The 13,660-nt window shown below is 38.8% G+C and overlaps 1 protein-coding gene across 2 annotated transcripts in view; it reads right to left on the bottom strand.

Annotated features, from left to right (window-relative positions):
• CYFIP1 (cytoplasmic FMR1 interacting protein 1) overlaps window positions 1-13,660 on the bottom strand; it is a 74,748-nt gene that overhangs the window by 43,480 nt on the left and 17,608 nt on the right. For both annotated transcript variants that reach the window (XM_040056731.2, XM_040056733.2), the window contains exons 2-14: window positions 13,130-13,253; window positions 12,475-12,564; window positions 11,568-11,645; window positions 10,465-10,566; window positions 8,810-8,991; window positions 7,636-7,732; window positions 7,390-7,518; window positions 5,986-6,090; window positions 5,737-5,828; window positions 4,358-4,475; window positions 3,588-3,710; window positions 1,077-1,202; window positions 609-775 (exon numbers count right to left, since the gene is read on the bottom strand). In XM_040056731.2, the coding sequence (XP_039912665.1) occupies window positions 609-775; window positions 1,077-1,202; window positions 3,588-3,710; window positions 4,358-4,475; window positions 5,737-5,828; window positions 5,986-6,090; window positions 7,390-7,518; window positions 7,636-7,732; window positions 8,810-8,991; window positions 10,465-10,566; window positions 11,568-11,645; window positions 12,475-12,564; window positions 13,130-13,246 (1,526 nt within the window). In that variant the 5' untranslated portion in view covers window positions 13,247-13,253. The remainder of the gene's footprint in view (window positions 1-608; window positions 776-1,076; window positions 1,203-3,587; window positions 3,711-4,357; window positions 4,476-5,736; window positions 5,829-5,985; window positions 6,091-7,389; window positions 7,519-7,635; window positions 7,733-8,809; window positions 8,992-10,464; window positions 10,567-11,567; window positions 11,646-12,474; window positions 12,565-13,129; window positions 13,254-13,660) is intronic.

Raw genomic sequence — 13,660 nt, 5'->3', positions numbered from 1 at the left:
GCCTGGACTCCTGCTGCAGCCATGCTGGCAGCCATTCATTTTTAACTTCAGACTTCTTCAACTTCCAATTCATATCCAACCAAGCTAACCACGAATGCCAGACAAGATTGGGAGTACAGACTTAGAGAGGTGATGTCACCGAGACACACAAAGCAATCACACGCAGACAAGAGATTTTCGCAGAGGTTCCTCTGATCCAGCTCCCAGCTGAAAGAGCGGAGAGAAGCGACCCCTTTGTTTATTCTTTTACTTTTATACATTTGTGGGTCTAGCAGAAGATTGGCTTTTTGGGGTTTCCACCCCTCAGCCTCAGTGGCCAGACGAGTTGTCAGTTACAATTGTTTTCAGGTTAGAAATATGCAAACAAAGGACAAAGAATGAAAAACAAAGGGTTTGTTTATATTACTTCTGTGGGAAAGGTAGAAAAACTGCTCTAATATTCTACAGTAACTAAAAGATCTGACTCCATTTATGAAAATCAAAAGGCTAATAAAGAAACTCAGAAAAACCAGGGTAACAAGGTGGAACTTAACATCTGTGCAATTCTGCAACTAATTTACTAAGGTCTGGAGGAAAAATATAGAAAAGTATGAAAACAGTAATGCTACCTTTGAATCACATTTTTCTTCTTTTTAATGGCTTGTCTTAATGGCTCCCTAAGCGTAACCTGGGCAAAGTCCTGAAGAGCTGCATAAATTGTATGACGGATGGCATGATTGAAAACACTTTCCATTCGTCCCATCAGCACCTGAAGACCTTTGATCATGGCAATCACCTGCAAACAACAAAAAAAAAACCCAGACAAATGTATTTTTCCTATTCTGTTCCTGTATTTGTACAAACAGTGCATTTTTATATACAAAAAATGAGAAAAGAGGAATTATCAAGCTAAAAATGATAAAGGGTAGATTTGCTGTGCCCCTCCTGTATACTGAATGGAGGAACACATGCTGTTTCACAGTCAGCACAGGGCAGGCTATCTTTTTGCACTGGGTATGCAAAATCCTTATAGAGAATATCCTCTTTTGTAGAGAATTAATCTCTGGAAAATCCCTATAGAAAAACAGTTCTCTTACCTCAACCAAAGCAAACTTCTCCTCACTAGTATAATTGTATCTGGTTGCTCTTTCATACTCTTCTGCGTTGTCAGGACAATCTTTATTAGAATATTTGTCAGTTGGGTGAACCAGCTTCCATGAGTACTGCAGTTCACAAGGCAGGAGGGGGAGAAAAAAAGATGGGGGGGAACAAAAAGAAACAAAAATGCCTGAGAAACACAAGACACAGAACAGCATTTGGTACTATGCTCAAACCCTGCGTAAATTTTCAACTACTATCTGGTGGAAATGCCAAACAATATTTTTCCTAAAATCTTTTCCTGAAAACTAGCAATTCTGTATTATTCCCAAGAAATGCAACTCAAACTCAACAGGTTTCTTCTCTGCTTCAAATATGAGAAACACAGAAAGACTTCAGAACATAAGGAAAAAAAAAAGCCATCAGACCCACATACAAAAAGAGGGGCTTTCTACTTGATGAAATATTCACATTTAGATTTCAAAACACAAGCAAAAAACTGAAACCACAAAATCCCAGGTTTGGGTTGTTGGTTTGGGTTTTTTGGGGAGTGAGGAGGTGTGATTTTTAAGTTTACTAGGCTGAAATGTGTGGAAATAGCTGTATTATCTGTGACAATATGATCTGCACAGCATGCACTTCTCTTAAATACTGCCTTTTCAGTCACTGCAAACACAGCTCAAAATGCTCCTGAGCAGTGTCAGGCTGGCCTAATATCCATCAGGGTACAACACATGAAAAATCCTAGTCACATTTAAATACAATTTTTTCACAGTTTGAGTTCAGCACATAGTAAGAGCTGGTTGACACCACCTTAGCAAAAATGTTAGATTACAGAGCAATATAAATTTGCCTACTATAATGGATTAACAGCACCAATTCACCTATGGCAAAGGGGAGCATCACACCCTGCAACCTGAGGGCTACAAGGAAGACACTGGGAAAACGATTAAGCAAAGATGATGTTCTTTGAAGGAATTAAAGTGACAGGGTTAAGATGCACAGCAAACATACCCTGCAAGTTTTTATCAGAACATGATGCATGTAACTATGTTCATGCATACTCAGTGAAGGTAGAGAGAGGCAAATAATTAGGGCACTCCATATCAGAATAAATTCTCAGTAGGACAGGAAGAAGATGAATGCAAACTTGAACTTAGATGAGAAGTATTTATGGGAATCCATATAAACTAGAAAGGCAATGAAAAGCAGCGAGAATAGCCAAGAAAAACCTACAGTGATGCTCAGAGAAAGTTTGTCCTGGAATGAGTAGGATAGAAACCGAGCTAAGAATGAGAGACTTCCTTTGGAAATATAATAAAATAGGAAGATTTTCACTGTGGAGACCCTGGATGCAGTAATTTGTGATGACAGAAATAAAAGATGCAAGTCTAGGAGCCACAGAGACAAGGAATATAGCAATCTCTCTTAAGAAGAGATAAAGAGAAAAAGATTTTCACCATTAAATACACTGTGGATTTGAAGAGGAATAGGATAATACAGGGAAAAGCATGACTCATCTACTGGCTTTTAAAAGAGGCAGTTAAAAATACAAACAAGAGGGAAAACTGGTTCTCCAGCTATGCCCACTGTGACTGCACTGGAATTGCATAGTGCAAATTATTTCATGCCCCCTGAGACATCTGAGGCAGAAGGGGAGCAAATCTGGCTTCTTTCATACAGAAAGTCATATTTCAATGCTTCCTAGAACATATTTTGGTTCAGCTAGGGCACATAGCTTTTGTCCAATGTCTGCAGCATAACAAGGACTCCTGCATCCTCCTCTTCAATTTCTGCCTTAAGTAGCTTCTTATTGGAAAAAAGCACAGTCACTTTTCTCACTGGCATCTGTTTTTAAAATAAACTATTAGCATATACAGAAACAACTCAGCATGTTCTTTATTTCCCCTCCCTCATCTCCTCTCATATTTTCCTTTTCCTGCATTTACTTTCATTTAAAGCCAATGGGAGCCTTTCCATCTATTTTTGTGTGTTAAAACCATACATGCTTCAATTTACTCAGTGGTAATGTCCAACACAGCCAGTTGAAGCTGTTCTGTCACCTCCACAGTGACTGCATGTCAGATGTTTCTAACAATATAATTTTAAACAATGTTTAAAAGGAAATGATGACGTCTTAGTCTACAAAATGTTTGTATCAAGAGTGACATTAAAACATCTGGTGACATTAAAACACAGGTGACAGCCTACCCATTAAACAGAACAAGTGGAATGTACTGTGTGAGCTACTGGATCTTCAGAGCAGCAACATTACTCTTAGACTCTGAGAACTTCACATGTTCTCAGAGAACACAAGGAGAAAAAGAGTGAAGGAAGAGGGAAACTAAGGGAACAAAATTCTTGTTGGGTCCCTTACAACTCAGAATATTCTGTGATCCTTTGAAAACACACCATGTATTTTTCAGTCCAGTAAAGCAAAGCTATTTTATTCTGTCTAACCCCACCAAGCCACCTCTCTTTCATCTGGTTTTATTTCCCATGTTACATACCACTTCCATGACATGGGCACTCCACTGGGAGAGAAGCTGCAGGCCTTGGAGAGAGAGATCAAAGAGCTTCCGATATTCCGCGTCTGTTTTTTGAGCTTCCTGTCGACCAGACCCAGTCACCACCTAGACATTATTTAAAAAAAAAAAAAAAAAAAAAAAAAATCCACATCAGAACATGCTGTATTCAGCATCCACAGCCAAATTTCTATATTGATTGAAGCACTGAACCAGGATCATATACCAATACCTGCTTTACCACCTAACATCAGCTTTTTCTTCTAGAGACTTACGAAACTTCACAGATTTTGGTCAAGAGATATCAATTATATGTGATATACATAGTTATTTGTTGTCTCTCTATGCTATATACATATATGTATGTGTGTATACATATGCATTTCTGTATTCTTTTACTAATCTCTTAACTTAGTTTTGCTTAAACTGTTACAAGTACCTGTTTGGAGTAAGGACTAGACAACCTATTCTAAATGAGACATACCAAAATTTCTAGGATAAATCTGAAATACACAGAAAGAGGCAGAAGGATGTCAGAGTTTGTATGATATGTCATTATTATGTTAAACTTATATAGTGCAAACATAATTCAGAGAACGGGGATTAGACCTGCAGCCAGCTTTATTGACTCAGGTGGCCAAACTTTATCATTTAGCTAGCCAGAGATGTACCTGCTTTTCAGATATTTAATGAGTGACTCACTAACCGCTAATGAGTGACGTGCAATTTGCACACATAGCTCTAACCCCGCTCACCTCGCTGTTGCTGTAACGAGCCAGTTCAGATATGAAACGCATGTGGTCTTCTCTGATTTGGATCATCTGCTCACATATATTGTACTGGGGACTGCTGCTGGAAGATGCACATGTCCATCTGGTTCAGAAGACAAAAAAAACCCCACCTAAATCAGTTTTGACGATAAACAACACAACTGATATTGCAAAGAATGATCCAAAATGCATTACTTTTTTTTTTTTACACATTTTCCTTCACTGTTGTTTGAGGCTTTTCCCCTCTTCACACCTCTACCTCTACCCCTGTACAAGCCATTTGTGATGAACTGCCCTTCTGAGGTCAAACAGCACTTCTTCCAAGTCTTAAGAATAAACTGTAAAGTTTTTCTTTTCTGTTTTGGGCATTTGTCTTTTCGTTTTTTAAAAGCTGCTGCTATGAAATACAAACCAGCATCTGTCTTCAAAGGCACTTAGGAACAAGACCAAAAAGGATTAAAAGGTAGGGCAGAAGTACAGGTAGAGGCTGTAAGATACACCTAGCCACCTACCAATATTTTTTTGTTTATTCTTGTTGAACTCTGATGAGTGTATAATATGCTCCCAGCTATAAAAAAAGACATTATCAAGTACCATTAACATGTTATGAAGAGGCACACAAAAAACATGCTACCAAGAACGTCATGTTAAGTAGCCTTGTATTTTTAGTAGCTCAGTAGGCCCACTGCCATTGATTCTCTCTTAGCAATTACATGCAAGTTATGTGGTCTTTTTCTGCAGGAATTAAAATGCAAAGCACAACATTCTAAACTCATGTAACTGCATGGAGGCAATGTCTTGGAAGAGCACAGAAAGGCTCACTAAAACAAAGCAATAACCAAAAACCATGGATCCGTTAATGCAACAACTGGCTGCATTTACCAACCATTTTGCTGAGCTGCACACCTAGCCAAAAAAAAAAAAAAAAAATAGGAGTGGAGACAAGCTAAGGTGCTGCTTTATGTACAATGTACACATGCCTATTCACCCATGCACTGCTAGTGCTCACCTTGCTTAGTAAAATCCTTCATTTCTTTTAAAGAAGGTTTCATATTTAAAGGAAAAAATAAAAGCTAAATTAGCATAAGATAAAATTAATTTCTTCCAACCCAGGTTATAAGGAATGTCACAGATACAAGAATGAGCTCAGCAGCGTAGAAAGGTTTTTAAACCATTTGTTTCTTTAGTTGTATCCATTACATGAATTACATTAATAGTGAAATACCCACACCAAAAAGATGATGAAGTGAAAATCCTATTAATCACCACAGACACATGGACTAACAGGTGAGTATGAAAATATACTTCAAGGGTCAGATCTTCCCCATCCCAGATACTCCATTCTGTTTCTTTCTCCCTCCTACCTGGATTTATTTTCCTCATAATGGGCACTGGTCTTAATGTATCTTGCAAGTTCAATCTGCATGTCACCAAACAGTGGGACAACCTGCAACTGCTGTACATGGGGAACAAAACAGATTAGATAAATTAGTAACACAAAAAATAGTGAAAGGAGACCATTATTCATCCATATTATAACCCAAAGAGATCTTTTTTCCTATTTAAATATACTTAAAATGCAAGAGAAACTTTGAAATCCCATCTTAACCAACCTTGAAGTATTTGTCTATCTTGGCTAAATTTATCCTTTTCTTTGCATCCAACTTATAGATGTTACTGACACTTCCATCCATCAGGTATAATCCAAAGCCCATCACCTGAAAAAAGAAAAAAATTAAGCCTTCCTATTCTTTTTTTACCTGAATTAGCAGTTTTTACATTAACATTAGCTTGATCAGTTACCCTTAAAAGATGCTGCTTCTTTGTATAAAAGTTTAGTTTAAAAAAATAACCTCACTGAAACGAGAGACTGGCTATTTTTAGAGCTTTTCACTTTCATTTTATTCAAATTCTGTACATGCAAACTGATTTGGTAACAGAAGTTTAGATCTAACATCTCTGACTGATTGCTTTTCTGGCTTTCAGTGCCTCTCTGAATCATACCCACAAGAGCTCAGAAGCATCCAAAAAAATTTTAAAAATCTAATTACATTTTGTCCAAGGTATTTAATTAACATAAGGTTAGAAATTTATCAGGAAATGGCTCTCCACCCAGAGGGTGGCTGGGCACTGGAACAGGCTCCCCAGGGAAGCGGTCACAGCACCAAACCTGACAGAGCTCAGGAAGTATTTGGACAACACACTCAGGCACATGGTGTGACCCTTGGGGAGGGTGCTGTGCAGGGACAGGAGTTGGACTTGATGATCCTTGTGGGTCCCTTCCAACTCAGGTTGTTCTTGGATTCTATTTAGTGTTTACAGGTGCCAAGCAGAGTGACTTACAAAAGTCACGCTTAGCACCCTCGTAGATAGAAAGTAAATGCTTCAGAGTTCATGTGTGGTTTCAGAAGACTTGAGGTTTACTCCTAACAAACAGAGCTCTTCAGAAGTTAAACACTGAAGTGACTCAAAATATTTGTCATGAGGCAAATTTTTAGCTCTTACTCTATATCTTTTCTTCCACTGCAAGACACGTGGCTGATAATACCAGCCACATTTCATACTGCCCAGCACCTTCTTATTACAGGTACATACTCCAGCTAACTAAGCTAGCTTTATAATCCTAATTTCAAGATACTTGTGCCCTGAAATACTTGATACACAGCCTCACTTCCAAAAGCTTTTTAAACAATCTTGCCACATATCTAAAATGAAATGCAGTTGTTCCTTTCTGCTGTCATTATACTTCATAGAAACACAATTCCATAGAATTGGATGCAATTCAAATGGGTCAACTTCAATTTACAAAAAACAAAAATGGATTAAAAGCTTTCAATAATTTTAGCATGTAATACAACAAAAGGACAATGATGGGGAAAAGCAGTAATTTAAATTATTTGCTTAATCTGGTTCCTTTTAAAAAAAACAAAACCAACCAGAAACAATCTGGAATTCAAACACCTGTGCCCTGCCCCAACATTGTTTTTTTTTTAATTTTGTACCCAAAAGAAACCTACTTTCAAAAGCATATGTTTTTCGCTGGGTGTTAGATACATTTTGTTTTCATAGTAGTCCACACACAAATTCACAATATCTGCAAGCAGCTCCTCATAGCCAACAATCACCTCCAACTGCTGCTGTAAAGACTGGAGGAAAAAAAAAAGGATATCAGTTAACTAGTTACACTGACTGGGGAAAAAGTTACTACCAAACTGTAAGAGCCTTATTTTAATACTTTTGCAAAGAAGACAATTGATGCTTACTTGTGTTATCTTGTTGTGGTTGGCAAGGAACATGGAAAGGTTCTGAGATTCTTGAATGGACTGAGGATCTGCCATTTTCCGCAGGAACTGAGCAGCTCTTTAAAAACAGAAGAAAAACTGTATTTCCCTTGGCTATGACTGTTTGTAAGAAAATTTATCTCCTCAAAAAAAAAGGTGAAAAGGTTACCTTTTCACCTTTTTTTTTGAGGAGAGATGAGAAGAGAGAGATGGACTTAATTTAACCAAAATAAACTGATTTACTATCCCAAATTCCTGACTACACCCCTACTTAGAAGGTCCAATAAAACACAAATGAAAAAATATTGGCTAAATCCTTCAACTGGGTGCAGCTGTGGCTCTACACATCCTAGCCACTCAACAACCCAGGAAAAGTCTGTCTTCCAGAAAACAAGCATTTGGCCTCTAGAAACACGCCTCCAAAAAAAGAGAAAGGCAAACCAAATAAGTTTAAGAGGTCTCCAGGCACAACAACAACTACAACAGGTGGAGGTAGAAACTAAATCCCACAGAAGCAGAAGCAACAGAGATTAATTTGGCTAGTCATTAACTAAATAGTTTTCCGCATTAAAGACCACAGATGCTAGAGCTGGCATAAAGGCCATCTTGCCCTGCTGCTCTGACCACCGCGTTCAACAGAAGATACCTGAAACCATCTGGTAGCTCATGTACAAAATTTGGCCACAGTATCTCACCCCCTCCCTTCCCTGCTATACCTGCAATCACAATGATTTTCAACAGCCAAAACATCTTAAGAACAAGTCTCAGCTACAAATGTCAACAATGGATGCCAAGAATGAAACAGATCAGAATAGGAGTAGCACAAGCGACCAGAATGCCAGCCTTCTCTCAAACTTAAAAACAGAAGCTTTACTGAACAAAGCATATGCATTACATTTAGCACGCACAAGTATTTGACAGCTTGGCATTAAAGGCAGAATAACCTTTTGCTGCTGGAAGAACAGCACAAAGAAAACGGATGTACTCAACTGCCTAACTGCAGTCAAACCATCCCTAGCTTCAAGGCAGCTTGTCCCACACGTGAAGACACAATCCCTTAAGAAAAAAGCTGTCGAAAAAAAGCAACTGCTGCCATCTCGTGGGAGCCTGAATCCTGGCAGCAAAGGCTCGGGTCCTGCCGCCCCGTGCCACTTACCGCTTGTAGGCTGAGTGGTCGTTCTTCACACTGCACTTCATGTTTTTCAACTCGTCCAACACCGCAAACATGTTGATGAATTTGCCCAGTGTGATCAGATAGGCTTCAGACACAAAGTCCTTCCTTCTCTCCGCGTGGCACAAACGTCTCACCTCGCCACAAAACCGTTCAATTGCATTTCTCTGACGGGAGGAAACGACAGAAAAACAGAGAGTAAAAGCCATGACACTTCCAGGGAAAAAGTTTCATCGTGTACCTAGAGCTGGTCCAGCGAAAAGCTCCAGTGAAGCAGAAAAATGTTTAAAGTGTGCAAAACTAGCAAGGCAGGAGTATAGGTGTTTCAGCTCCTCCTCTGATGTGTGCTACAAGTGCCACCAATGATTTTTGCCTCCAAGCTTGCCTGACACAAGAGCCAACGTTCTTCTTTGCAGATAAATTAATTAAAAGTATAAATAAAAAATAGGGCGAGGGGTAATGTTTTTTAAACTAAAAAAGGGTCAATTTAGATTGGATGTAAGGAAGAAATTTTTTATAGTGAGGGTGGTGAGACACTGGAACAGGTCGCCCAGAAAAGCTGTGGATGCCCCATCCCTGGAAGCATTCAATGCCAGGTTAGATGGGGCTCTGAGCAACCTGATCTAGCAGAAAATACCTTTTTCTCTGCAGGGGGTGTTGGACTATATGGTTTTCAAGACCCTTTCCAGCTCAAACTATTCTGTGATTCTAGGAATCCATCAGAAAAAAGGGATTTCATGCTCTTTGGCAAGGAAGTATATATAAATTAAAAGGCAAATTATAGGAATGCTCCCTTCAAACAAATAACCAAAAATTCACAGCACACTGTACATGCCAGCTCTCTTAAGTCATCCTGGCACAGGTTTATCTGCGGGCTTATTTCCAAGCACACACCAGGGCCATTTCAGATGGAGATTACAAATACCAAAACCACAGCAACTTCAAATGTAGAAAGGAATCTATTCTGACTTTAGAGCTCTAATCTGTTTGAATGAAAGGAGACTGAATGAAATGTAACATTTCCTGTTGTCCACTCCAACTGGGAGTCTTACTGAGTACAACAATCTCCTCCTTCCTGTGTGCTCTGGGTCTCACAGGCTCTAGTTGCTCCATCTCTGAGTAATGCCTGGAAACATCCTCAGTCCTTTGAAATAGATGGTAATCTGCCAGGAGGGAGGAGAAAGCGAGACAGACTGCTATTCTCCAGCTCGGGTGGCTGACAGATGACAACAACTGGGTTAGCTTGCCTCAATTATAAATCACCACAGTAAAGTTGCACCTGCTGCTCTGCTGTCCAGACTTGTGGATCCCTCATTCTCCAGCTTTTTGTCCTGAGATGTTTTTATTAGACATGTGAAACACATTATATTTCTTTTCTTCCTAAAGTGACAGATCTCTGTCCTCATGTGCTGTGGGGACTATACACAATTACTTTTGATTTTACGTTGAAAGTCTTAATGGAAATTTACTCAAGTTTTTAAGATAGGTATTAAAAATTCTGCCCTTTTGTGAGAGAATATGATGTGTTTATTTTAACATATAATAACTAGGTTCAGTACCTCAGCACACAATATGAAGTATACAAAACAGAAATATAAAATTACAAGCCCACTGACAAATTTTGTTTCCATTCCTTTTACCTGAAAATACATAAAATTCATCAGTTTTGTGACTTCTGGCTCCAGAACTTCCACAGTTTTCTCATAGATTTCTACTCTGTTAGGCTGCTCATTGCACTTGACCTGTGGATAATTAAAGAGGTTGTTATACCTGGAACTTTGCCTGATAAAGCCTCAGCAACTAAGATCCTGAGAAAACACATTATCATCCTAAACAGACAAATTTAAAGACAAAAATTTCCAGGTTTAGTAATCTTATGCTAATCTTCTAAGCTTAATTGTGGGTAAAAAAACCCAAAACGACCTAAGATTTTCCGACACCTTTACAGCAAGTAATTTAGTTGTCAAACACCCCTGTAGGGTGTGTAGGGTGTAACCTTTCCACATTAAAGCCACTTGCTCAAAATCATGCATTAAAATAGGGCCAGAACTGTAAATCAAAACAGGTTACCTGACTTCCACTCTAAATATTTAAACCACAGGATAAGCTTTCCTTGCATTTCAGTATAAAAATAATTGCATTACAAATTCGTCAAAAAAAAAGGAGTAAACTCATGGTAATAACTGTGTTCAGTTTTCTGACACCTCTTAATATTCTTCCCACTCCACTCCTGTAGAGCCACTCCCAGACACTTGAAGCTGACTTGTGCCCTATTCACAGCAGGGTTTTTTTTTTGTATACAGATCAAGAAAGCACTGTGTAGCTCAGACCTTTAGAAAGTGGCTACCTTGGAGTAGTAGTGTCTAGAAACTTACATGTTTAACCTGAATGTTAATTGTTACATGCTATGCCACCTGTTTTGAATTTAAGTATTAAACTGGGGAGTGGGAAGAGTCCATTCTCTTGAATGAAATGTTGACCTCAAGCAGATCCCACAATCAAAAGTTTTCCTTTTAAAGCACGTTACCCCTATACTACTCCTGAACCAAAAAGTAAGACTGACACAAACCCAACTGGTCCCCAAATGTTAAAGACACTGTTCTATGGCATGCCAGCTTAACAATTCAGGAATCAAAGCAGACTCCACTTTGGACCTCACTAACAAATCTCTGTCTGTGTAACTCCACACTAAAACCAGACAGAAGTTCACGCGTTGCATGACAGTAGAGTTTTCATCCATTACCTGGGGAATGGCTCTTGAGCAGCTTCTCCATGTGTATAACATGATTGCATATTCCTGACCTTCTTCTAACATTTCATTCTGTAGGAAAGACACTCAATATAATTAGAAATTATAGTACAAACAGATAATATCCACGTGTCTTCTGTCATTCCAAGCCCTTGTCCAAATGAACCTATTTCTCTTAGCAGAATGTATATGTACAAACACAAATATTGCATGCTGAATGATATTGACATTGATTGAATGATGATTGACATCATCAATTATTACCCCCCCCCAGATCAGACTGCTTTATTTGTGGTTCTTTCTTCCCAAAACTAATAACACTGTGACCTATAAGTATAAATAGAAATGCTACTCTTGGGGTGAGGGAGGGTGATGGGATGGTGTTTATCCTTCTTTTTAAATTCAGGGATCCCAGGTGGAATGTTCAGGGATGAAAAGGTCAGCACATGACGAGGAGTTTTTCACACGGCAAAGGAGAGGTACAACAATATCCAAACAATCAAAACAGGTAAAGGAATAACCATATAATTTTAAAAGTAAATTGATGCAAACATACATAATTTTCAGTAGCATGTAACCAGGTGCTTTGTCTGCCCATTCCACCATTTGTGAACTAGCCTCTAGAATTACAAGACATATTACTCCTAATTTTCCAAGAATGCCATGAAAGAAGGGAACTTTTGAACAACATTAGTTTCTCAAAGAAGAAAGGCAATTTAAAAAAATTTTAGGAAGTGTGTTTGATAGAAAAGCCATACAATTTTTCATCTTACCTCCTCCTGGAAGTGTTGTAGGTAACCTGTTTTCTGTCACCATAATTCTTACAATGAACTGCAAGAATACCCATTCCTCTCCTTTTACTCTACATAATGCAAAAATTTGTACCAGAACATCTACTTACCATGCTAGAATGGACTGTAGCTTGCTCAATGTATCTTGCAATACCAGTGACAAATGCATTTCTGTCTTCAAAGTTAGTGTTGAAGTTTGGCTGCAGAGAAAGGAAAACATGGAATTAATTCTTCCATAGCAGCATCTCTCCTATGAAAGAAAACTCAGAACCCGGCATTTTCCAGCCTGGAGAAGAGAAGGCTCTGGAAGACCTTATGGCAACATCCAGGGCCGAAAGGGGTCCTGCAAGAGAGCTGAAGAGAAGCTTTGTACAGGGGCATGTAGTGACAGGACAAATGGGAATGACTTCCAACTACAAGTAGGTTTAGATTAGGTATTAGCAAGAAATTCTTGACTGTGAGGATGGTGAGGCATTGGAACAGGTTGCTCAGAGAAGATGTGGCTGACTCATCTCTGGAAGTCTTCAAGGCCAGGCTGGATAGGGCTTTGAGCAACCTGGTCTAGTGGAAGGTGTTCCTGCCCAAGACAGAGGGGTTGGACTAGATGATCTTTAAAGTCCCTTCTAACCCAAACAACTCTATGGTTCTATGAAAAGAATTGTTATATATATTGCCAATATAAACACACTTCAGTTTTGGGCAAAACATACTCTTTCTTAACAGCTCTGGGAAATGGAAAAACTTTTTCCTATAATGAGAAAATACCTGGTAAAGAAGAGATGACGGTGGGGGCTCAATACACGGTTGCTGATCTGGCAATGGTAATTCCTCCAAGAGATCCACATTGGACAAGGCATCCTCCAGAGTTACTTGAGCAGTCATTTTGCACCTGGTTAGAACATACATACATACATACATACATACATATAGATATGTAGATGTATACACATAGATATAACTTTATATGTGTTATTATATACACAATAAACCAATGAGTAACACGAAGCGCAGGCAACTATTTATACTGTGGGAAATGGGAAGTTTTCCTTCAACCAAAACAGAAGGGAAACAGTCAAACAGAAACTCAGTTGATTTCCAAATACAAGTTTTACTTAAACTTTTGAGACCCTTGTCCTTACTTTTAGGACTTGAGAAATGCTTCTTCTCCCCCACTGCTAGATACCAGCTATACATCAAAAATAGAGGAAAGGATGATTCTAAACCTCAGTTTTGGGCCAAAGTGCTTTCAAAACTTCATGCACTATAGCTTCTACAACCACATCATCTTCAGGAGAC

Source organism: Hirundo rustica, chromosome 2 (assembly GCF_015227805.2).
Source record: "Hirundo rustica isolate bHirRus1 chromosome 2, bHirRus1.pri.v3, whole genome shotgun sequence".
Lineage (NCBI taxonomy): Eukaryota > Metazoa > Chordata > Aves > Passeriformes > Hirundinidae > Hirundo > Hirundo rustica.
The sequence above is the reverse complement of the archived record's forward strand: the minus strand, read 5'-3'. Positions and strand labels throughout refer to the sequence as shown.